The sequence below is a fragment of the Macrotis lagotis genome, chromosome 3, assembly GCF_037893015.1.
Source record: "Macrotis lagotis isolate mMagLag1 chromosome 3, bilby.v1.9.chrom.fasta, whole genome shotgun sequence".
In the NCBI taxonomy this organism is placed as follows: Eukaryota; Metazoa; Chordata; class Mammalia; order Peramelemorphia; family Peramelidae; genus Macrotis; species Macrotis lagotis.
Genome location: NC_133660.1, coordinates 149430757 through 149458585, shown reverse-complemented (window position 1 = coordinate 149458585; position 27829 = coordinate 149430757). Strand labels below are relative to the sequence as shown.

The following is a 27829-nucleotide window of genomic DNA, read 5'->3' as shown; positions in this document are numbered from 1 at the left end:
AAGGAATAAGGGTTAAAGACAAAGGGGAGAGGGGCTGTTATAGGAGGGAAAACACAGAAACAAAATAATGAACAACATAGATAAAGGGGAAAAGGGGAAAATACAAATAGAGGGAATACAGCATGGAGGGCAATAAAGAGTTAGTAATTATTATTTTGAATATGACTGGGATGAACTCTCCCTTAAAATGTAAACAAATAGAAGAGTGGACTAAAAAGCAGAATCCTAAAATGTGCTGTTTACAAGAAACTAATTTGAAGCAGAGATACATATAGAGTAAAAGTAAAAATGTTAGAGCAAAATATATTTTGCTTCAGCTGAAGTGGAAAAAAGCAGGAGTATCAATCCTTATCTCAAACAAGCAGCTGCAAAAATAGATAGCATTAAAAGAGATAAGGAAGCAAACTATAACTTCCTAAAAGGTACCATAGACAATAAAGTAATTTCAATAATAAATATGTATGTACCCAATGGTATAGCATCCAAATTCTTAGAAGAGAAGTTGAAAGAGCTACAGGAAGGCATAGACAGCAAAACTCTACTAGTGGGAGACCTCAACCTCCAAATCTCAGATTTAGATAAATCTAACCATTAAATATTGAAGAAGGAAGTTAGGAGGTAAATAGATTGTGAGAAAACCTCACTGTGATAGATTTATGGAGGAAATTGAATGAGGATAGAAAGGATTATACTATTATTTTCTGCAGTACATGGAGCTTACACAAAAATTGACCATGTCCTAGGGCATAAAATCCTAATGATTAATTGTCGAAAGACAGAAATGGTGAATACATCTTTCTTTTTCTCTTCAATGACTCTTCAAGTCCTATAATTTTCAGCTTGCCCCTCCTTGATCTATGCTCAAGGTCAGTGGTTTTGTTGATGAGGTATTTTACATTTTCTTCTATTTTTTTTCTATTTATTGATTTTGTTTAACTAACTTTTGCTGTCTCGTGGAGTCATTAGTTTCTGTAGACTCCATTCTTTTTTGTGGGGAGAAGTTTCTTCATTAACCTTTTGCAACTCCTTTTCCAATTGGTCAATTCTACTTTTGAAAGAGCTTTCCATTTGATCAATTGAAGTTTCAAGAGAATTATTTTCTTTTTTGCATTTACCCAATTGAGGATCTGAGAGAATTATTCTCATTTTGTAATTGTCCCATTGATGATCTGAGAGATTTATTCTCCTTTTGTATTTGTCCAATTGTACTTTCTAAGGTTCTGTTTTCTTGTTGCAAGGTATAAATTGTCTCTCCCAAATTTTCCAGTTGATTTTTAAGCTCCTTTCTTATTTCTTCAAGGAAGTCTTTCTGTGCTGAAGACCAGATCGTATTCTCCTCAGAGGTTTCAGATCTTTCTGAGTTAGAGTCTTTCCCTTCCAAGAATTTTTCTATGGATCCACCTTCCACTGACCCTTCTTCATTTTGCTAAGAACTTGAGTTGGGGAGGGGCTGGTTCACAGGGACTTGGGATAGCTAAAGGCTTTACTCACTGAGTGCAATTTCTCTGGCTGGCCAATAGGAAGTGTTGGTTGCTTTCTCTGGAGTATCTGTGACCTTGATTGAGGCCTTCTCTCTTTGCTTGAAGGGAGGAGTTGGAGCTATTGAAATCTTTTGCCTTCAATCAATGGTGCTCTTTACCCTGACCTGAGGTCATTCTTCAGCTGGGCTGGTTCTTCTGCTCACACACCTGGGCCTGTAGCAGAAGTAGTTTGCATTTGTTTGCTTTGGGAAGAGGTCTGAGCTGTAATGGGACTCTGCAGTTTCTCAGACTAGAGGAGCCCAGGGATGGTGTCCCCAGCTCTCCTTCACCAGAACTCCCCCCACCAAGTCCTATGCACAAGCTCCCGGGGGACATCCCCAACACCAGTGCCTCTGCTCCCTAGTTGACTCAAGCCCCTGCCATCCAGCATCACTGCAGGTCCGGCTCTTGGGCCTTCAGACTCCTAGCTCCAATTCTGCTGTTAACCTGGTTGATTCGAGGCTGATCCTCCCTCTGAACCCAGACTCACCCGCCTGAATTCGGCCAATGCTGTTGCCGGAGACAAATCCTGAGGTAGATGTTCTTTCTCCTGGTTTTTCTTTCTGGGTTTTGTGGGTTGGATTTTTAAAAGGTTTGTTTCATGTGATAGATGGGAAAAAATCAGGAGACTTTAGAACTGTGCCTGTCTTCTCTCTGCCATCTTTACCGGAAGTCGAATACATCTTTCTCAGATCATAATGCAATAAAAATCAGTATTGGGCCAAGGAGAAATAGACCCAGAAGTAATTGGAAACTACATAACTTCATTTTAAATAATGAGTGGATCAAGCAAAAAATTATAGAAAGAATTAATTGTTTAATCCTAGATAATGACAATCCTAGATAATGACAATTAAACAAAATAGCAAAACCTAGGGATAAAGTAAAGGCAGATGTCAAGGGATATATTATATCTTTACATGCATATAGGAATAAATTAGAGAAAGAAAAAATCAATGAACCAAATATGCAACAAGAAAATTAGAGAAAGAACAAATTATGTATCAAATTAAAGATTCTAAAAATTAAGGGAGAAATTTAAAAAATTGAAAGCAAGAAAAACTATTGAACTAATAAATAGAACCAAGATTTGCTTTTATGAAAAAACCAATAAAATTGATAAACAAATGGTCAATTTGACTAAAAAAAAGAATGAAGAAAACGAAATTGCTAGTATCATGAATGCAAAAAGCACCACCAAGGAAAAAATTAAAATAATTTAAAATTAATTTGCCCAACTCTATGCCAATAAATTTGACAATCTAAGTGAAATGGATGCAAATTTACAAAAATATGTTGCCCAGATTAAATGAATAGGAAATTGAAAACCTAAATGACCCTTTCTCAGAAGAAGTAGTTCCATAAACCCTTATTGAACTCCCTAAGAAAAAATTTCCATGTCCATATGAATTCACAATTGAATTCTATCAAACATTTAAGGAAGAGTTGGTTCCAATTCTATATAAACTCTTTGGGAAAATAAGTGAAGATGGAACTCTGACTAACTCTTTCTATGACATCAATGTGGTGCTGATACCTAAATCAGGAAGAGTTAAAACAGAGAAAGAAAATTGTAGACCTATCTCCCTGGTGAATATAGATTCAAAAATATTAAATAAAATCTTAGCAAAACAATTACAAGAAGGTATCACCAGGATAATACGTTATGATTAAGTAGGATTTATCCTAGGAAAACTGTTAGTAGAAATTAATTATATCAATAACAAACCTATCAGAAATCATATAATTATATCAATAGATGATGAAAATGTTTTTGACAAAATACAGCACACATTCCTACTAAAAACTCTAGAAACTGTAGGAATAAATGGGTTGTTCTTTAGAATAATAAGCAGTATCTATCTGAAACCATCAACAAGAATTATATGCAACAGGGCTAGGCTAGAGCCATTCCCAATAAGATCAGGGGTAAAACAAGGATGCCCGTTATCACCACTATTATTCAATATTGTAGTAAAAATGTTAGCTTCAGCAATAAGACAAGAACCCAAATTGAAGGAATTAGAATTAGGAAGGAAGAGACAAAACTCTCACTCTTTTCAGATGACATGATGGTATGCCTAGAGAAGCCCAAAAAAATCATCAAAAAAACTACTAGAAACAATTTACAACCTTAGCAAAGTTGCATGATATAAAATAAACCCTCATTAATTCTCAACATTTACATATATATATATATATATATATATATATATATATATATATATATATGACTAGCAAGTTACAGCAGAAGGAGTTAGCAAAGGAAATCCCATTCAAAGTAACCTCAGACAATATAAAAGACCTGGGGGTCTACTTGCCAAGGCAGACTCAAAAACTTTTCCAATCAATTACAAAACACTTCTCACACAAATAATATGAGATTTAAATAACTGGGTAAACATGAATTGCTCATGGATAGGTTTAGCTAATATTATAAAAATGGCAATTCTATCAAAATTAAACTACTTGTTTAGTGCCCTACCAATCAAAATTCCAAAAAATTCCTTTAATGAATTAGAAAAAATGTAAGTAAATAATTATGGAGAAATAAAAAGTCAAGAATTTCCTAGTATTCAATGAAAAAAGTGCAAATGAAGGAGGTTTAGCCTTACTAGATCTAAAATTGTATTATAAAGCATCAGTCATCAAAACTGTTTAGTAATGACTAAGAAACAGAATGATGGACCATTGAATAGACTAGGTGCAATAGCAGGAAATTCTGTTTTATAAACCTAAAGAGTCCAGCTATTGGGATAAAAATCTCTCTCTTCCATAAAAACTGTTGGGAGAATTGTAAGTTAGTAGGGAAGAAACTTGGATTAGATCAACAACTAACACACTTTGCCAAGATAAGATCAAACTGGATACAAGATTTAGACATAAAAAATCATTAGTATAAACATACTAGAATATCAAGGAGCAGTATTCCTGTAAGATCTATGGAAAGGGAATCAGTTTATGACCAAGGAAGAGATGGAGAACATCATTAAAAAGAAACTAGATAATTTTGATTGCATTGAATTAAAAAGCTTTTACTCAGACAAAACCATGGTAACCAAGATCAAAAGAAATGTAGTAAATTGAGAAAAAATTTTTTACAACTAATATTTCTGCCAAAGGACTCACTTATAAAATATACAGAGAACTAAGTCAAATTTTCAAAAAAGCAAGCCATTTCCCAATTGACAAATGGTCAAAGGATATGCAAAGATAATTTACATATGAGAAATCAAAATGATCCATAGTCATAGAATTGCTTTTCTCAGTCTTCTATCTGTCAACCTCAGTACCAAGATGTGACTCTGCTGGGTGAGCTCCTGGCTATGTTTGAGAATTTCCACCCCCACAGGTGGTTTTTCTCCCCTATTGTAACTTCATGGTCTTATGCCCTTCCTTTCTAAGATTTTGGAACTTTAGGAGTAGGTCCTGCTCACTAAGGGGAGGAGGGTAGTGATTGTTGTTGTACTTTCTCTGAGGTGGGTCTCTCTGCTTCTCCCTTCCCACTTGTTTTCTACTTTCTTCTGACTATCTCCTTTCTACATGGCTGAACCTTTCAATAACATATGCTTGATAAAAGATTAAGCCTTGCATGTCTAGCCTTGCATGGCTGCCACAAGAAAACTAGGAAATACTCATTAAATCATTGAAGTTGGATTGGAAGCATGGAGAATATAAAGGATTCTGAATGATGAACAGATGCTATTTATATTCATTTATATCCTGGTAGAATTCTTTGCCCAATGACTCAACATCATATATATGTTTTAAAGGTCCAAAATCCATATGCACGGGAAATTTCATGATCTTAGCTGACCAGAAAACAATTTCAATCTAATCAGTAGTCAGTAGAAAGTTACCTTAAAGGAGGCACAGCCATGAACATTAACTCCACTGGTCAATCAAACCCTTTTTTTCCCTTTTTTTAAAATTTATTTTTGGCAATGGGGTTAAAATGACTTGCGCAAGGTCACACATCTAGCCAATTATTAAGTATCTGAGGCTGGATTTGAACTCAGGTCTGCCGACTCCAGGGCTAGTGCTCTATCCACTGTGCAACCCAGCTATCCCTGCTTTTTTTCCCTTAATGTAAAAAGAGGGAGCCTAATAATTAAATTAGGGGATAGAGTGTGGAGAGAAAAGGAAAAACTTGATAGATAATACCATCAAAATGATATAGGGTTTTTAGGCCTTTTACTTCATGATCTCATTTGAGTGTTATGGCATCTCTAAGAAATAGGTGTCCAAGGATATTATTATTTCATTTTTTCAAATTCCTTATCCTCATATATGTTAAATGGCAGAGAAGTAATGTGCTGCAGGGGAAAAAAATTTTGTATATGAACTCATTTACAACTTGGTTCAAACCTCAGTTATGCTATTTTCTAGCAGTTTTCCAAATAAACCGATTTGTGCCAAAGTAGCTTGATATTTAACTCTAAATATTTGATCAGGTTATTCCTTTTAATGGGAAGGAAATTGCAACTTATAAAGGTTAGGTGGCTAGCCTACAGTTTTACAGTACCTGAATTATAAAGTTCTTGACTAAAGTCAGCACTCTTTCTAATATTCCCAAGTGCCTCAAAATATGATTGATTTACATGGTTACAAGTAAAGAGCAAATATTTTAATTAGAGGGTTGAATCTATGTCTACCTAGAATTTTCAGTGAAAGTGATGTTTTTTTATATTGTAAGCTTTCACACTGGAATAAAGTTTCTTAAAAATGTTTGTGTGTCTGTGTGTGTGTATGTGTGTGCTCACCTATCCTGGAACTCTGACAATCTGCAAAGCATATGGACAGCTTCTCAGAATAATGTTTTTAAGTGTTCAAAACAATATACAAAGGGTTACAAGGAAATAAATTATTTTAGAATAGTATAATCAAAATATTAAAAATGTTCAAGGATCTAATATAAAGTACAACTTTCCTAGAATATAAGCTCTTTAAGGGTAGGAACCACATATCTTGTATGTCTTTGTATCTCCCATAGCACTTTGTATGTCTTTGTATCTCCCATAGCACTAACAAAGCATATAATAGATGCTTCATAAATGCTTTGTGTGAATGGATAACTGAATGAATATATGTAGTAGGGATAAGAAGTAATTTTAGTGTATAGGGACCTTACTAAAAGATAGTCAAGTTGAAATGAATGAAACAAATTTAAACATTAGAAGATTTAAGACAAATAGAAAGATGAAAAAGTGCCAGAGAGAAAGAAGATGAACCTTGAAAGTTTCAGTCAAAAATACTGACTACCTGGAAAGTTTTTGACAGCAGTTGTCATAATGCGTAGTAGTTCAGAGAAGGGGACTTCAATATAGGATCTACTCTGACCTCTTGATTTTAAGTTAAAGAATCTGAGGGCCATTAAGTTTGATTGATGCTCTCATTGTTAGCAGATAAATCTTCCAGGGTACATGCAGTATTGCCATTGCTTGAACCAAATTAACAACAACTGATATTCTTACAATACACTGAAGTTTGTGAAGTGTTTTAAATCCAATTTCCCTTCTGAGTCTCATGACAAATCTGTGATAGTACATTTCTTAATAGTTACATTTTACATATTAGAAAACTGTAAAACAAAGTTGTTAAACAACTTGTCTGTTAGGTAGTCAAGAGTCATAGGTTATACTTAAACCTCTAGGTTAAGCTTTCTTGGCCCTATACCATACTGTCTAATGCCACAGTTGGCTTACAAGGCTATCTACATAAACAGTTTTTACAGGTCATTCTTTACAATTTATCACCCCCTTTTCTGGGAGCAGGAAATGAAGTAAAAAAGAAAATACAAGGAAGAAAAGGAGGTATATTGTTAAAAATCTGTCACTAAACAAAAATGTATTATTATTATTATTATTATTATTATTATTATTATTATTATTATTATTATTATTATTACCCTTTGTATTGCCCAACATTTCTCTCAATATGTATCATAGGCACTTAAAGATTTTCTACCTAGAATAAATATTTCAAGGAAAAAAGTGGATTCTTTTTCCCACTTTCAATGAAGTTAGAAGGATAGTTGCTGATATCCTTAGATCACTATCTAAACTTCCATGGTAACATGGAAGTCATGTTACTTAAAAAAAAAGTTATCAAGAGAAAAATACCTTAAAAATGAAATTGACTGAATTTGAAGGGTTTGAGAAAATGAGATCTGAAAAAAATGGTTTTACAGCTTTTGGTAGGCTCATATTTGATACAGTTACAATTATTGTCTCTCACAAAGAAGACACTCCCAGAAAAATATGCCACTTTTAGCATAAAAAAGTACCTACACATACAACAAATTTAGTAACTTCTTTTAAGCTCTATCAGAGGCAAAAACTTTATCTATACCTTTGACAAATTTAACCTAACAGCATTTCAATAAATTACACATTCAATTCATAAAAAACCATATATATGTATATTTATATATAGAGATATAGATACATATATATAACCATCATGCTAATGGCATGGAAATGCAGTTCTACATCATTGGTAACTAAGATGGGAAAAGAGTGTTCTACTAAGAAAGGAAATTCTAGTATTTTTTTTTCACTTCGGCACAGAAATAATTAAGGGTAACCACTGTGATTTATGGTTTCATTCAATAATTGGATTTTCCTGAGAAAATAATCTATAAAGATTCATTTTTATTTTTTACAAACAAGTTAGTCACACTTAGGAAAGAAATAAGGCATGATCTGAAATAATATACACTTAGAAAATTCAAGGAATGAGGAGGAGTTTGCCTTCTTCCCCTTAAGCCAAATATACACATACATATACAAAGATAAAATTCATTTTTTTGTTTACATACTAATCATGATAAGGAATAATTAGATCAGAGAATCATACCACCTATGAATAGGAGGGTAAACCATATCATCTAATACAGAGGTTCTTAACCTTTGATATCATGGCCCCTTTGCACAGTATATGAACCTATTCTCAGATAAATGTTGGATCTTTTTAAAAATAATAATTGATAGAAAGGTCATATATCAATTAAAGATAAGTAAAAATAAAAATTTTACATTTTCTCATATAACTTAATAGAACTCTTGAAATCTTTCCAGGAGTATAAAATCTGTACATGGACATCAGAACTTTCGATTAAAAGTATGTTCTAAATATTTTCTTATGCTCTAAGTAGGAATCCCCTCCATATCAATTTCTGGGAAATGGCCATCAAAAATGTTTATGAAATTTTGTGGTAAAGAAAAACATTACTACCATCTGAGAAAGTCCATTTCAATTTATTGCATCTCTAATTTTTCTAATGTCTACAAAAAGAAAAAATCTTTTAAAAGATAACCCTTCAATGACAGTTCTTCTATTATTCAATTAAAATTTTTAAGGTATCATTTTGAGCTTCCTCACTATCCTCCTCTGGATGCACAAAGGCCTTCCAAGATTGTTACTAAGAAATGAGCAAAATATTTCAGATGATCTAATTAAAACAGAATATTTCCTGGTTCTAATATTCAGTACCTGTTAAAGTTGCCTGAAAATAGCATTCCTTGATAAATATATTTTTGATGGTTATTTATTTTTATATTGTTTTATTTCTCATGTTATACTTTTTAATTTTAGTGAGTTTGTGGTCCAAAAGAACATACAAATTTTCATCACATAAACTGTTATCTAAGCTGATATTGTCAAAATCCAAAATAAACAGAACAGTCAAAAGCATAATAACTTAGAAAACCAAAAATTATCATTATATATGATTCTTGGCATTTTAATTGATTTTATTTACTATTCCCCAGTTACATTTTAATCTATTTTGGCCACACTTGGCCAGTAAGTTAGATAAGTGTAAGACACATTTCTCCCAACTTACATTTGTGCAGTTGATTTTTGAATCAACTCTTTTGGAAATTTTCCATATATTGCTATTTAATTTCACTTGGATAGATTTTCCCATCATTCTAGTTCATCAGAATCTATTTGGATTCTGTTTTTATTGCCCAATGTATTCATTATCCCTAACAGCTTTCTGTCATACTGAAATTTGATCAGCATGCCACTTATGCTTTCATAGAAGTCTAAGATAACATATTGAATAGAACAACGCCACATCAAGAATCTAGAAGTACAGAGCTAAAGGAATTTCTACAGGTTGACATTGATCCATTAGCAACTACTTTTGGAGACTAGTTTTTCAAACTAAATGTATCATCACACAGTCTGTGTTTTTCCATAATGTCCACAGGGATTATTTAGAGACTTTGCTAAGTAGTTTTTTTTTTGAAATCTAGGTATATTCCATATCTATAGTATTCCCCTGATTTACCAGTCTACTAACCTTGTCAAAAAAAGGAAACAAGGTCATTTTTTATTTTCCCAAAGATTTTTCTTCTCTTTGGAATAAAGAAAGTTCTATTTTACCAGAAAGTCATTAATTAATTTCCCAGTGGAGAAGAGAAACTTACTGCACTTTGGGCAAAATGAAAGTATGTTCAAATGATGAGGAAAGCATGCATGATCAAGCTTCAATTTAAAAGGAAGCATTCAAAGAAAAAAGCCCCAGCAAGTGAAAATTGCTTTGAAACGACCTTTTTTTGTCTCAGTACTATCTTTAAATAATTTTTTCCTAATAACCAGGTTAACATGTGTTTAATATTCACATATTTTTAAAAAGACATATATGTTTTTTAAAAAATATATTAAATTGTGTTCTGTTTATGTTATTTTTCACCAAGATCTCTGGATATCTTTTATTTTTTGAATAATTTAGCAACTTATCTATCTATATACTGACTCATATGTATATATACATACATATATTCATATATACAAATTCAATTCATAGTTCATACACACATATATATATATACACAAATTCAAACCATAGTTCATTCATATCTATATATATATAAACATATACATACATGCATTTACCTGTTCATGTACTATGATTTGAAATTGAAATATCCAGAAATACAGTAGAATAGAACATCAGGTAGAAAAACTAGAAGACAACAGTTATGTGAAATCCTTTGTCCCTTAACTTTTTTATTTTGAGGAAGAATTCCAACAGCATGATACATTATATTGGCACTGGTAATATGGGCATCAATTATGTATCTAAAAATATCTTTTGTAAGAGATGCAAATTCCATAAATTAGCCAAGAAAAATATCATTTGCTAGCAATAGTTTCAGGAAAAAAAATACAAGAATGAAGGTCTTGAATTGAACTATCCTTGATAATCCAAATGTAAATCAAACTTTAATTGGAAATCCTTACCTTGACAGGTGCCATTTTTCTCCTCGTACCCTGCTTTGCACATGCATTTCCCAATTGGAACCAACCATTCTCCTTCAGCACTGCAATGCATCTTGGGTGGTTCCTCAGTCACAGAGTGGTTGACACAGGAGCCTGATACTTCTAGCAATTGAGAAGAATCTGCTCCAGTGATTGTGTCCGGAAAGAGTGCCAGGTTTCGAACCACAGAAGGACATTTTTTGTAATACACACGCACTGATACTAGAGCAATGCAGGCACCCACATCTTGGAAAGCAAGATAAAATCCCTTTTTGGTCAGAGGCCCAACATCTCTTATTTCTGTATTAAGTTTCATAACTCGATCACCAAGGTCCAATTCAGTAAAACTTTCATCTGCAGCAATTGTATCTATCTTGATATACTGGTTTTCTTTGATATTTCGTCCATCTTCATCATCAGATTCAAAGTAATACATATTAAAAGTCTCCTTGCAAGTCCCAAGTCCTCCTGGAAGGCTATTACAGTCCCTCAGAGTAAATTTGAGTTCTATGAATATTCTGGAGGCACCTTCATTGGAAATCCAACTGGTGAGAAGCCAGTTATTCTGACTCTGTTCCATAACTTTGCATACTTGATAGGTATGTATTGGGGCATAATTCTCATCCACTTCTCCAATCTCTTCCCACTGTACAATTAAAAAAATAGAAAACACAAATTTCATTAGACAGGAAAAATGTATCATTTGACTATCAGATACTTCACTGTCATCTTTATTATCTTTTAAAAATGAATCTTTAAGTTTCAACTATCAAGTATATAGAAATGGAAGGGGGATAAAATTTATTTCTTTTCCTTAATATTTTCTTTTCAAGTACTAGACAAAATAATTTTTCTCCTGTCTCTTACCTATAATTGATAAATGTTTAGGGACTATGGAAAGCATATTTCCTAAAGAAGTTCTAATTTACTGGAAAAATAAAGAAGAGTTTTGATGAAAGTACAAGGGAAAAAGTTGGAAAAGCATATAATTCCATGTGTATCATTATGAGTGAGGTCTACAAAGAAGAAGAAAATGATTAAGTATTAAAAGAAAAAAGAAAAAGAGACAAAGTAAGTTGTGGGAAGGGGAGTAAAACATCATCTCCATGACCAAAACTTCGAGTTAATTCTCTATATATAGCAACATAAATAAAATTAATGTACATACATTTTTTCAAAACAATAAACACATTACTATAGATAATTCTGCAAATAAACTACTGTCAATGAAGATCAATAACTGCTATGTAAAGTATAGTCTTAAGTGTTGTCCAGGGGTGAATGGAAAAATAATTGGTTTCTAGTTGAACAACTGGCAAATGTGTGTAACAAATGGGATTTGAACCATTTTATACCTCTCTAACCATTATACTATGCTTGCTTCTCCAGTGCAACAAAGTGTTTTGCAATTTTGAAATAGGTTATGTATAATAAATTCACAAATGGATGTTGTTCTATATTAGTACCATTTGCTTCATCCTTTGTTCATTAATACTGTGAGCCTGGATATTCCTATAGATAAGCTATTTCTAGCACTAATTCTTGCACATATATATATATATATATATATATATATATATATATATATATCATGGGAAGGGGAGATTGGTAATTATCTTTGAGGGAAAATTAAATTTACCTTTGTTTACTTCAGTTCTAAGGCTCAAAGGGAAATTGAATCCAATGGATAAAGGCAATGACAAAACAAAACTCCAGATCATCAGTGATGAATAATTTGATCCATTTCTGCTAGAGAATGACGGACTCAATATATAGTATAAGACATAAATTTTTATAGTTGTCACTATGAGGTTTTGCTTTGTTTGATTATTCATATTTTATAAGGGTTTTGTTTTTCTCTTCTTTTTAAAAGAGAAAGAAGAAATTTTTTTTGTTAATTGCTCTATATATAAAAAACAATGTCAAAAAAGTCCACAGAAAAAGAAATAGTACTGATCCAGTATTGTTGATAGTTATTTCTACTTGTTTTGGTATAAAAATAATGAAAACTGATGTCTTTATATATTAACAATAAATACAACTAGATTTTCATATTTCTCATTAATTCATAAAGATCTCAAGAGGGAAAAGATATATGCAAAACGAAAAAAGTTGTATTTCAATTTATTTTCATAATTTCATGTCTCGTGATTTCAACTTGATATTAAAATTCTAACATTCATCAAAGAGGGAAGATTAGAAAATGTTAAGGAGACACAATTGACTACGTATGCAAATTCAAAATAAAAGATGTGAAGATTTTTATTTTGGAAGTCACCTTACAGATCACATTTTATATAACCTTTCTTGCTTTCTGGATAATTTTCATATATAACTTTGTCCATTATTAGAAAGTGAAAATTTTGCCACAGCTTGGACAAATTAGTCCTGTGCTCTATGATAACTCTGATTTTAATATTTGCTTTTCATTGAAAAGTTTTATGCTCAACTCCCAATTATTACCGATTTCTAAGACTCATAATTTCATGCAGAATGAATATAACAAAGAGCAAAGAATTAGCCCACAACATAAATGAGACAAAGTACCAAAGCTAACAAGAAAATCCTCAAATTAATATAGTAAGATACAGTTAAACTCATTTCCTTCAAATTAAGTGAAATTGATGAATTATATTATAAAGCATTGGATTCTTTTCTTCTATGCACAAGAAATCAAGTCTATCTACAGAATTAAAATCAAAATGCTACATTAATTTGGTGCTAAATGTTTCCTTTATGTCTTTGATAGCCCTCAGAAGGAAAACACAAATGGATTTCAGCAGTGTGGTGTTAAATCATTTATAGAAGACCTATTTCTGCATCAGATATTACAGTAGGACATTGCAAGCAAGTTAACAGACCTGGAGGCTGCAAAAGACACTGAGAAAATGATGGTATACAATTCACACACTCAGTGTATGCAAAACCCAAAGATATCACAACTTCTATAAAAAAAAATAAGTTACAAAGCATTTGATGTGACTGCTCAACAGTCACTTGCTTCAGGTGTTAATTTTCAAGTATAAGCATAAACATTTTATTTTCTATATGTTCTCAATTAGAGAGACTACAATCGCTATAGTATAGATTGCTTTTTTGTTATGTTTTCGTTTTTGATTTTTTTCCTTGATTACCTAAATGAGCACCTCTATTTATATGGCTGACATTATAATAATAAAAATGTTTTAACTGAAGTAATTATTTCTATGAATCTTTCCATAAACAATTATGTAGGATATACAGTATAACTTCCACAGAGCCCTGCTCCCATTTTGGCAAGCCTGTTTACAAGAAGATGGAGAGGATACCTGTAACTGTAACTCATAGTGCAGAGACAATATTTGAGGCTCCCCTCCCTCCCAACCTCATAATTTATGTTCCCTCTTCAAGGAAAAAAAATGATTCACTGTCCTCCACTAAAATCCTTAATTGGGAAAGGAATTAATAATTTAGGGATAAACATTAACTTAAACAATACATACAAAAAGATATTTGATTCTTCTGAATTTTTCTGGAAGCACTTACTAAAGGATAGTGACATATGATGAGATTAGAAAAGGCACTTGAAAATACATTATGGTGATGGACTGCCACAGGAGAATAAATGATGCAGGCTTTGGCTACCTGTCAACTTATATTACATATTTAAATAAAGAAGCTTATTTAAACCTCTTATGAAATAAAATGCCTATGCATATATAATCCATAGATACATACACAAATTAGGTTATTTGAAAAAAAAACCCATGAAGTTTTAAATATATACTTGGGATGGAGTATTTTTGAAAAACCAAAATAATGTATTTGTTCACCTTTATTGATATTTCATGCCTAATAGAAATTCATTTGCTACATTATGAATTGACTAAAAAAATTGCAAAATATATCATGCATACCTGTGTCTGTGTTAGGGATAGAAAGGAATCCAATAAAACAACAATATGTAAATGTATGTGAAAAGTCTGCTGTTTCCAGAGTTTATCTATCCCTTACAAAGTCACGACTAAACAATCTATATCCTATCACATACTTATTCAAATCAGAGAGTTTCCTGAAGCACAAAGAGGTTGTGTTTAACTCAGGAAATTTAGCAGGTAAATATTTTAAATTCAGGTCTCCTTAATCCACAAACTCAGTACTTTATTTACCATTTCATATTGAATTTGTATTCATTTGCTTATGTATCTCTGTCTTTATCTTCTTTCTTTACATAAATATATCTGAGTATATGAGATATACATAGATAAGTATTTATATATAATGTATATGTATATTTATTTTTCACAATTATAAATTGTTCTACTTCATTTCTCCCCCGCTTCAGGATCCATTGCTCTAAGCTTCACTGATCCACTTTATAACTTCCTTTCCTCCCCCCTACCATCAGAAACCCATAACCCTTGCTAACCCCTTCTTTTTCTTTTGCAGCCTGTCATTTCTGTTTAACCATGCTGCAGGGATCTATATGTTCACTTGTTTCACTGGTAGCAACAAAATAACCAGATGTTCTCTTTAAGTAGAATATTTCCTAAAATATATCCCCATATAGGACAGTTCCATTTAAATCAGCATGCTTAGTCAGGCACAATCACCAAAGTTGCATTAAGTGCTTAGGTTTCTTCCTAAGATGTCTTTGGCCTTGAGATATATAATTTGAGTCCATTAATGATAGTCCTGGAGGGAATGGAGATATTGAAAATCTCTAAGATAAAGAGTGGGAAACTCATTACTGACAAAGGTATTTTCGGGTGGTTCTAATTGTTAATTTATACTCATAATGAAGCAAAATATACCTCCTTCTGTCCATTGGAACTATTTTTTTTTTTTAGTGATTTGGCACCACAGAGAATTATGCTTCACTTGATGCAAATACAGAAACAGACATTCATTTGATGAGTTTCCCAAGTTTAAAATAAAATACATATTTTTACAATTCAAAAGAAGATATTTATTTGGAGGATGATGATTCCCAGGAATGGGATGGTCTCTCAAAGGGGGACAGCTAAAATACCCTTTTGAATTATTATAAATTGCTAAAATTCAGTATAGAAGGGAACATTTATATAAGCAAATGTTTATAGGTATGCCAAAGAGGGCTTGTTGACTATGTGAACTATCTACAATATCATGTAGAGTCACCTCTAGGTAAATTTTTATTAAATATCTTCAATGTACTAGTCATAATGCTTCAAAGTAAAAAGAAAAAAGTAATAATCTCTTCCATCAAGGAATTTACATTCTATTAGAACAAGATTATATATATATATATATATATATATATATATATATATATATATATATATATGAAATATACACAGAAAATGGCATACTTTCTTTTTCCATACACACACACACACATATACACACATATAAAAATATATTGGGGCACAAGCCATAGAGAGTAAGCATAGTGGTTTGACTGACACAAGGATGTGCAAATTACAACCATGTGAAATAAATATTGAGTAAAATCCTGAAAAGCAAAACTGAATTCCTGCTACTAGAGAGATGATAAATTGAGATGATAAATTTTGCCATCTTTTGACTCAATTTTTACCTAATCCTTAGCCATTGAATGTGTATGGCTTAAGACAAACTGAAAGCTGGGAAAAATTTTAATTTGGAAAGGCCAATGTCACTTAACTGCTTCTTGAGCCATTGCCACTTCTCTTTGTAATGCCACTAGACTTTGATAGAGAGAATGAGACTGATAATTTTGTACAGCTCTCCCTTACTTAAATCCAATTCATGCAAATCAAGGCTTCATTCTTTTGGTGGCATTAGTTCTTTTTTGAAAATGAAGAATGAATACCACAAAAGACTGAATGAGACTTGTTGATCACTGACTTGGAAAGTGTCAATCAAGGTGAAAGACTAGAAGGATGATAAGTTAGAAGTTTATTACATTTGCAAATGACAGTAAGGTAATTAAGATAGGTAATATATTAAATAACAGAGAGAGGAAAAAATCCAACAGCTTGGAACAGTAGGTAGAGGTTAACAAAATGAAACTGATCTGAAAAATATGTAAAATAATGTTGTTATGGTTTTAAATTACTTGACACATTTTGATTTTCAGGTTGCTAAACTAATCAGTTATTTATAAAAAGTCTGACATCAAGCTAGTGAGAACTCAAAATGGAGTGCCCCTAGGCAGCCCTCAGAAGAGACAAACTAGTTATGTATGGAACTCAAGCAAGTAAAAGTTAACCATGGCAATTATTAGTGGAATTGACCAGTGAATGTCCCCTTATATTTTTTTCCTGGGGAAAGATAGAGATCTAGTCTCACAGGGGAGAGGAGGGGAAGGGAGACAGCAGGAGTTTTCTTGTATATAGTTGTTTTCAAGTTGTCTACTTTATTTCTTAAATTTTCCTTGCATTTTCAGCACTTAATTGAGAACCTGACACATAGTATGTGATTAAAAAGGTTTATTGTTAACTGACTCTTCTCACAACCACCTTTTGAGTATCAACTCTACTTCCATACATCTCCCTTTCATTCTCTTCTCCTCCTCAAAATTTTAACTTTTTGGGCAACCACTGCCTTCCTTTGTGACCCTTATCTCTCTCCTGTATTATGGTGATGGATTCTGAATTGGTTCCCCTGGGTTTCCTTGTGTGTATGAAGAAAGAGACAAAGTATAGGCCCAGTAGAGATTTACCCTTGGCTACCTGAACTGTAATACTTTTTTAGGTAATTCCCTGCCTACATGAAGAAGAAAAATTTCTTCTAGCCCAAACTACATATGTTCAGCACTCTCTAAGGAACTTTTACAAAAAAAAATTATTCCAGATTCTTTCATATATTTTCAGTGATCAAAATCTGAGTCAACTCAAATTTCAGAACCATTTTCCAGCCTAATAATACTTCCTCTTCCTTTTGCTTTCTCAAAAATCTAGCCAATTTGCTCAATTTCTATATTTGAGCAGGAATTCTTAGATTCCAAGACAGCTGATGGGTCTAATTTTCCAAGGTTTATTAAATAAAAACTTTAAAAATGTATAGGATCTCAGGGCAGCTAGGTGGCACAGTGGATTGAGCACTGGCTTTTGAGTCAGGAGTATCTAAATTCAAATCTGGCCTCAGACATTTAATAATTACTTAGCTGTGTGGCCTTGGGCAATCCATTTAATCCCATTTGCCTTGCAAAAAAAAAAAAAACTAAAAAAATGTATAGGGTCTCACAGATAGAAGAATGCTAGTTTAAAATTAAGTTTAACTTTTAAGTGTCTAGAAAATCAACTTTAGTCTATATTTTTTAGGTTTTTCCAAGGCAAATGGGGTTAAGTGGCTTGCCCAAGGCCACTCAGCTAGGTAATTATCAAGTGTCTGAGACTGGATTTGAACCCAGGTAACTCCTGACTCCAGGGCCGGTGCTTTATCCACTGCTCCACCTAGCCACCACCTCTATTTTTAAAGACCTTTCATATGAATTTTGATGATGCACTAATGTATACTTTTATCTCATCAATTTCTCCCTCAGTGATCAAATCACAGTCCATCACTGCCTCTTTATCTAGAGTGGGGACTCTGAAAATGCTATTTCCTTTGCCATAGGTATCTGGACATGGCATGAATGTCAAAGGATTACAGAAGCTATTATACAAAATGATTATCCCTTGCTTTTGTTTTGTGACTGATTTCCTTAACCCTCCTTTTTCTCCATCTTTATGATTATATGCAAAGATCTATCTCTTTCATTCTATGGTACTATTCATCTTAGGCAATACAATTTAGCCTAAACATGTCCATCAATTTCCTTTCTCTTGCCCCTTTGACTACACTAAATACTAGAGTTAAAAAAATGTTTCTACAACTCAGGAAAAAAGATGATAAAAGAGGAGACCATGAACTATCAATAAATAGATCTTCTTTATTATGTCTATAAAATATTTTAGGATACTAATCTACATGTATATCTAAGACAACTTTGATAAAGCTAAAAACCCAAAGGCTGGCTATCAATGATATTCTAGATTGAATCACATATATATTGTCACGTAATTGACAAACAAGCATACTATTAGTATAAATAATATTTAATTCAGAGGAGCAAAATGTACAATTGAAAGTTATCTTGCTAAAAGATATCTTCCAAGCTTAAAATTAAAATCTTAAATTTGCAATGAATCATATACAAAGATTTAAAAAGGATCTCAGAGGTCATGTAGTTAAAACCCTCATTTTATAGATAAGGAAAATGAGATAGAAATAAATGAGTGATTTTCAAGTGGTAAGTAGCAGCTCAAGATATGAAAATAGGTTTTCTTACTCTGAGTACAATATTATCCCTACAATAAAACTAATTACAGAGATTGCTTTTAAAAAATTTTCATATCAAATGAAACCAAAAACATGAAGAACAACATTCATCAAAGATCATTCTAGAAAATGGACGATATCCAATCACAAATAGAAGAGGAATTCTCTATAGAAGTTTTGAGCCTATTTAAAAACATTATGCTGAGTGCACAAGGCAAGTTCTTCTAAGTGACAACCATTACCACTCAAGAAAGTTCAGCCTAACATTACTTACATAGAAAAAAAAAGTTGATTAAAAATATTTATTATGCATATTATGACATATAGTGAATGCACATCTTATAGTCCAAAACTGTGCTACATATGTTACAAATGTACGAGATGAGCCCAGAATTAAAAAGCAAAAGAAGATTTGCCTGGATTGCCACTGGAAAGTTATGCAGTACTTTTGATTACCTTCTTCATATGCGAAGATCTATCTCTTTAGTGTCAACATTATTCTAGTGTTGCAATGTGTCTGTGAATCAAACAATACTCCAGTCCAAAATGAAAGTTATATTAATACACCAAGTCAGACTGCTAATCTATTTTAAATTAAATTATTAAAATTTAATTCTTGGCATATTTATATCTTGCTTAAATTCAGTAAAGAAAGCATTGCTTTAAAAATATAATATACATTCAACTAACTTGACTCTTGCCATTTCATAAGATAAAAGTCCTCCATGATAGGATTTCTACTGATGACACTGCATTTTATTCTACATTTTAGACAAACAACATTAAAGCAGTCTCAGTGATTTCCTTTGGTTTAGAGATGTTAAAACTTGGATAACAATCAATTGCCTACAGTTTAATTCTGACAAGACAGAAATATTTCTGCTTGGAAGTTTTTTTTTTTTTCTATCAAACAGATAGCCTTACTTGGCTTTTGGATTACTATATAGTTCACTGCCCTATAGGTTTGTGACATTGCTATTTTTACTTTTTTTAATATTTTGTAGAGTTTTCTAGACTTAAGTTCTGAATTTCATACTTGAAAATATAGCAATGATACATTTATTACACACTATTCAATTGCACTATGTTATTATGAATGTCTACTTTCTGAAATGCATAATCATAGTATAAGAAGAATGTTTCACATCTCAGACCTCAATTAAATTAAATAACAAAACATTCTTTGTCCAGATACCTTTAACAGGTAAGAATAACTCTTTGCCGAAATGAACTATTGATTCCTAGACACTCCTTTCAAAGTAATCAAAGTTCTGTACTAGGTAGAATAGCTTATATAATCACATTGAAATTATATTCTTCTAGACGTTGCATAAAATTAGGTAGTAAAATAAGTGATTAATTGAAAGATTAGAAATTCCTAGTAGGGGGCAGCTAGGTGGCATAGTAGATAAAGCACCGGCCTTGGAGCTAGGAGTACCTGGGTTCAAATTCAACTCAGACACTTAATAATTACCTAGCTGTGTGGCCTTGGGCAAGCCATTTAGCTCCATTTGCCTTGCAAAAACCTAAAAAAAAATTCCTAGTAGTCTGAATATTTAAAAAGTGATTGTGTCAAGGGCATTCCAACAATTGCTTCAAGAGTTTTGAGGACTCCACTTAAAGCTTGTTTGCCTAATTAAGTAACAATAAAAGAGATACTCACCTGATGAAATTGTCAGCAAGTAAATTATATTGATAGCTATGTTAAATATAGTTTATTTATTTTGTTAAATATTTCCAAATTATGATGATCTAATTTATAACATTATTTTTTTTAATTTCAATTATCAAATTCTTTTCTTCCCTTTTATCCACTTGTCCCTTCAGAAATATTATACTGATTATGCAAGTTATACAAGATGGTTCCACATTAGCCATGTTGCTAAAAAAAAATTAAAAAAGCAAGATAAAGTGAAAAAAATAAACTTTGGTACCCAGAGTTCATCAATTTTTTCTCTGCATGTGGATAATTTTTTTTTATCATGGGTCCTTAGCAATTTTCTTAGATCATTGCTTGATAAGACTAGATAAGTCATTCACAGGTGATCATCATTATATAAAATCACTACTATGTACAATGTTTTCCTGGTTCTTCTTACATTATTTTCATCATTTCTTTTTTTTTTTTTAGGTTTTTGCAAGGCAAATGGGGTAAAGTGGCTTGCCCAAGGCCACACAGCTAGGTAATTATTGTCTGAGACCGAATTTGAACCCAGGTTCTCCTGACTCCAAGGCCGGTGCTTTATCCAATACGCCACCTAGCCACCCCTTATTTTCATCATTTCTTAAGAGGCTTTCCCTGTTTTTCTGAAATCATCTTGCTTATCATTTCTTAGAGCACACTAGCACTCCATCACAATCATAGATCCCAACATGTTCAGCCACTCCTCAATTGATGAGGATCCCATTGGTTTTCTTTTATTTAAATTTATTTTTATCTTTTTTTATAAGGCAATGGAGTTAAGTGACTTGCCCAGGCTCACACAATTAGATAATTATTAAGTCTCTGAGACTGGATTTGAACTCAGGTCCTCCTGACTCCAGGGTCAGTGCTTTTTTCCTCTGAAACACCTAGCTGCCCTGATACCATTAATTTTCAACTCTTTGCCACCACAACAAGAGCTACTATAAATAATTTGCACATATGGTTCCTTTTCCTTTTTTTTTTTAAATCTCTTTGGGTTATTGTAGTGGTATTTCTAGTTCAAATAACAGGTACAGTCCTTTGGTCATAGACTATATCACCTAGTCTTGTACAGGATCATAGAGCTTAAAAGTAGTAAATAGTTCATTTAGTCTGGGACTTCGAAGACTGAAGTCTATGGACTTGTTTTGGGATTGTTTGTTAAGCTATCCAACAGTTGAATTTCTTGTATACATATACATTTTTATACATTTAAAAAAATCATTCTGTGCTCTATAGAGTTCACCAGACTGTTAAAGGAATCTATGGCACAAGAAAATACTTTAAGAACATTTATCTATTCCAACCTCCCCCCACCCCCAGTTTTTTGGTAGATGAAGAAACTCGGACTCAGGTAAAGAGAATAGCCTACTACAGTCACACCTGCAGTAAAGACTCAGAATTTGAATTCAGGCTCTCCAAATAAATTTGTTCAGCTTTCCTTTGTACAGTCCTACTTGAATGAAAACCTAGATACAAATTTAGGGAAAGCATCTCTCTGATATGGTCTCTCATTATGGAGCTTTTTCTATTGAAATATAGGATTTAAAACTTGGGAATATGTTTTAAGACTGAACAAGACTCCCAATTTTAGAGTGGAAGAACCTGAACTCCAAAGAGGGAAACTTACTTGCTCAAATTTGTATAATTTTATGATAAAACTGGACTTTCTTTATGTGGAATATAGCATGTTCTTCCTGTCTGAGTTTAGCGAGTTGTGTTTCTGGAATTCTGTTACTCAATAAGGAAAACCCGTATTTCATTATTCTATAGATGTCACTAAGTATACTTAAATAAACAAAGAATTGAACAAAAAATACACAAAATATGCTAAAATATCTTTCAAGAGCAGTGTTTGCTATATATTACTTTTTTATGTTGCTACTATATAGCATGTTTTATTTCTCTTGTTAAAACTTTCATGTACATGTACTCAAGTGATCTCATTTAATCAGAATTTCTATCTACAAAGAAATAGGTGAATCCATGGCAAACCCAAGATATGCCAAAATGCAAAATAATCAGTAGTGACAGCCAAATGAAAACTAAAATTAAAAAACATGAGAAAATGACCCCCTCCCTCATATTCTGCATTCAGAAAAAAAAACATAGCACAATGTTTCTGTTCTTGGCCTATATTTCACTAAAAGTGCATCAACCTATTTTTGTTTTAAAAATATTTTCTTCTTTTTTAAGGAAGTTTTCATACTAATTTATTATCAAGGCTGGCTATTAGGATTTATTTTTGCCACAACAATTTAAATTGACTATCTATAAAGGTATGTAGGGATTGTGAAAATGCACTAGTGGAGGGTATAGCCACACAAGATGAAATCATGAGTCCTTAGCATACTGATTCATATCTGGTTCATATCTAAATAAATTCAAATCCATCTCAAATTATGTTGCAAATTTAAAACCCATTTTTGGAGAAGATATTTTTTAAAGATGCTGAAAATGACTTAGTCTAAAGAAAAATCAGACTTAATTTGCACTATATTGTTAACAAAATATTTGCAAATTCAACAATCTCAAAGCTATAAGAGGAACTTAATAAATACTAAACAAAATAACAGATGGAATAGATGATTTCAAAACAAAATAACTGCAACAGTTAAGTCCATAAATTTTTAAACTTGAATTAATCTCTCTCCAAATTAGTTTTCTTTTGTTTACTATGAGAAAGTTTACGTCTTATGATAAAAAATAATTATTCATTTGTAAATTGATGGTACATCATTTACCTACCTCCTTCAAATACTATTATGTTATGGTATTTATTAATATTTAGCAAAAATTTAGAATTTACTCATAATCAAAATGATTGTAGAAAAAAATGCTTATTTATGTTTCCAACAACTTTCTTTTACCACTCCTACATATTTCCACCAATCCTATATCTCTTTAAAAGTATATAATTTTTTTTTATTTTAGTAACCACTTTAACAGTTACTAAAATCTCCACCTGATCAAGTGTTTAAAAAGACTGGTTTCTTGGGGGGGGAATAGTAAGGTGGCACAGCAGATAGAGCACCAGCCCTGGAGTCAGGAGGACCTGACTTCAAATACCCTAGCTGCGTGACCTTGGGAAATAACAACCTACTTTCTTGCAAAAACAAACAAAAAAAAATATGATCTTTTTCAACAGTCCAATTAGTAGGATATTTATCCTCTGCAACAGGACTCTTTATATGTATGAATACATTTGATAACACAGAAATCAGGATTTTCTGTGACCATCAAGATGCATACAAGTATGTAAAGATTCAGCACAATTTTTCAGTCTTCTTAAATGTTGAAGTACATAGTCTCAGCTGATAAATGAACCAGGAAGTGGTTAGGGAGAAAGGACGCTGCCAAATGATCCTATAATCAATTTTCTAAAACATTGCCTCAATTGATTCTTACTTTTTTTTTTTTTTTTTACAGATCACAACCCTAAGGTGCAAAATTGTTAAATGAAAAGTGATTTAAAAATAGAAAGGATGCTGACTTGGAGCTCAAAGGATTCAAATCCTAAACTCACTATATGTGAGATCTGAGAAAACATGCTTCAGTTCTCTGTATTATTTCAGCATCTGCTTATGGAGATATTGAACTAAATATCGGATTCCAGAGTTGGGAAGTATCTGAGACAAGCTTTCAATGTAGTTTTTTCCCCCTAAATTCTAGTGTAGTTAGATGCTAGTTATTCAATAAAAAACTTTTATAAGATCTTACTGCATTGAAGATATAAATACAAGTGAGGTTAAAAAAAAAAGACAGTATAAGCCCTCAGGTAGTTCACATTCTAAAGGGAGAAGATAAGACATAAAAAAGTTGAAAAGGTAGGGGAGAGGGTAAGTGATATCAATGTAGCCTAGTGAGAAAAGAGCCTAGTGTAGATATTCTTTAAAGGAGGCTCTAAGAGTTCTTATCCAATCAGAGAGAAGGGGCTGCCAAGTCTGAGGGTGATTTCCAGGTGTGATTCTGGGGCTGTGCAAAACAGTAAATTCATTTAAAATATAATTGCTGTTAGTTTAAGGTTTATTTTTTTTTGTTTTGCTTACTTTATTTTTTTAAATATCAGTGAGCTCTTGTGGACAATAATAAATTAAGAAAATTTGGAAAAAGAGTTAAGTGACTTCCCCAGAGTCACACGTTTAGTGTCTGAGGGCAAATTCAAACTCAGAAAAATGAATATGCCTGCCTTCAGATTTAACACTTTATCCATTGTGCTCCCCAACTGTCTAGACTACCTATATATTTCCAATTATTCTTTTATACATCATTATGATATAATTTTGTACTCTAATTATTTTTTGTATACTTCATATCTTTTTATTAGACTTAGATTCATGAGAGCAGTAATCATAAACATTTTAAGATTTGAGTCTCTGCTTGGTCCTAAATGTACTCTGCACAAAGTAAGAATTTTAATATTTATTAAATTTAACTAAAATTTATACTGCAGTATGAACACATGTGAATATTCCCTAATAAACAAATAACAGGTAAAAACATTTTCATATCTAAATAAATTGATGAGAAATTCTTTAGGGAGAATTGATTCTAGTTATTTATCAATAAAACCTTCTGAATCTATCTAAAACTAAACTAAAGTATATAGCCATTCTGTCAAGAAAAGTGATCTTTTGACTAGAAAATTCATAAGAATAATGGCTAGTGGAAAATGAATTCTCACTTATAAGTAAATAGTGAGAGCACCTGGAAATATGATGAAATCAAATAACCAAAATCAAATGAACTACATCACTAAGAATTGAAAAGAAAAAAATCATGACTATTATTGTTGATATAATATTAATGATATTAAAAAAGATAAGAGAATGGGCATGATGTCAGGGCTAGGGAAGAGCAAATGTCTGGATTTTCAAAAAAAGGTCAAAAGAATAGCACTTGCAAAGCATAGGCTAGTAAATTTCATTTTGATATCTGGACAATTTTTCTTAAAAAAAAAAACATTTAAGGGTGGCTAGGTGGCATAAGTGGAGAGAGCACCAGCCCTGGAGTCAGGAGTACCTGAGTTCAAATCCGGCCTCAGACCCTTAATAATTACCTAACTGTGTGGCCTTGGGCAAGTCACTTAACCCCATTGCCTTGCAAAAAAAAAAAAAAAAACTAAAACAAATTTAATGAAACGAATCAGCATAGTTATATATGGAAAAGGTAATGCCACACAAAGTATAGTTTGTCGGGATTAATAGAATGGTAGATCATATAAATGCTCTCTGACTAGTTTGAATCAAATTTTTTTGCCAAAGGCTCTAATGTTTCTGGTTCCATTCTGTCCTAGCCTTTAGTTTAGAGGAAGGGCAAGTGAGTGAGAGGTGAATCAGAGGTGCAATGGATGTAACTCAGGAGTCATGAAAATCTTAGTTATTGCTTATTTGTATGGTCTTGACCAAATTGCTTAACCTGTGCCTCATTTCCTCATGTATAAAGCAGAGATGATGATAATAATAATAACACCCTCACAAGGTTGTTGTGAAGAGCAAATGAGTTAACATATGCAAAATTTTGCAAATCTTAACTTGTTCTATGTATAAATACCAGGTTAGATAGTAGTGATGGTAGTACTAGTAGTAGTAGTAGGAGGAGGAGGAGGAGGAGGAGGAGGAGGAGAGGAGGAGGAGGAGGAGGAATAAGTAGTAAGAATTATTAATGATTCTGGCAGTAGAGGTAGGACAAAGAATAGGAGGAGGAGGAGTGAGTAGTAGTAGTCATAGTTGTAACAACAGCAGCACAGCATTTTTAGGAAGGGTTAGGATAGTGATCCTAGTCTCTGGTCAACTATTAAAATACTTACCCAAGTAAGGAATGGGAGGGGAACAGGCATTTATGTACTGCCTACTGTATAAAAGGAACTGTGCTGACTGCTTTTTTTTTTTGCAAACATTCTCACCACAACATTTGAAATAGACTGTATTTTGATCCTTTTTTTTGCAAACATTCTCACCACAACATTTGAAATAGACTGTATTTTGATCCTATTTTACAGTTAAGAAAGCTAAAATAAATAGAAATTTAGTAACCTTCCCAGGATCATGAAACTAGATTGGATTTGACTTCAGTACTAAATCTAAATAATTTATTGAATAACCAGTTTTAATAATGTGTACTTTAAACTATCTAAAGTAGTACGGAATGAATCCATGGGATCTAGAACATAGTCTGCTGCTATAATAATTTATGGGTTTTTTTTTTTTCCCAAATCCTCCAATTGGCTCTAGAGAAATGAAAAAAAGACCTACACTTGGTCCCCTTATAGATGGGGACCATCTATAAGGGGCTAGGGAGAAATCAGGTTTCTGAAAGTCTTTGCCTCTGAACTGACCAGAAGAAAGGGAAAAGTCTGACCTAGGAGGGTTGTATCCATTACATCTCTCAAAAAATGAGGAGGGAGTAAGTAAAAAAACAAAGCAAATAGAAGCTGGTTACTCTTTCTCTGCAAAACAATATGTACTTTTACAATGAGAAACAAATAAAAGATCTGAACAGTGAAATGGTGCATTTGATAGAATATCACATCTGGAGATAGGAAGAGTTATCTTCCTGAGATTAAATCTTGTCTCAAATAAAAATCATAGAGGGTCAAACATTGAGTGAACAAAACGAAAATAAAGGAAGCAGTAATATTTAATCTGGAGAATAGAATCTTATAATCACTTGGAAGATAGTAGCATAAAAGATTTACTATAAATAATCAGCCTTGGCTTTTAGGGCAGAACAAGGAATAATAGATACGTAAATGTAAAATATGTAAATTTCAACTTCTTTCTTTATCTATTTATTTATTTATTTTTGAATTTTACAATTTTCCTCCTAATCTCCCTTCACTCTCCCCACATCCCACAGAAGTCAGTCTGATAATCTTTACATTATTTCCATGCTATACATTGATCAGAATTGAATGTGTAGAGAGAAAAATCATATCCTTAAGGTAAAACAAAATATAAGAGATAGAAAGATTACATAATAAGAAATATTTTTTTTTTAATTAAAGGTAATAGTGTTTCTTCTTTGTTCAGACTCCACAATGCTTTCTCTGGATATAGATGGTATTCTCAATCACAGATACCCCCAA

General features: G+C 32.3%; 1 protein-coding gene across 1 annotated transcript in view; it reads right to left on the bottom strand.

Moving 5' to 3' along the window:
* Positions 1–27829, bottom strand: part of EPHA5 (EPH receptor A5) — a 567705-nt gene that overhangs the window by 445976 nt on the left and 93900 nt on the right. Inside the window, exon 3 of the mRNA XM_074229341.1 lies at positions 10776–11439. Coding sequence (XP_074085442.1) covers positions 10776–11439 — 664 coding nt within the window. The remainder of the gene's footprint in view (positions 1–10775; positions 11440–27829) is intronic.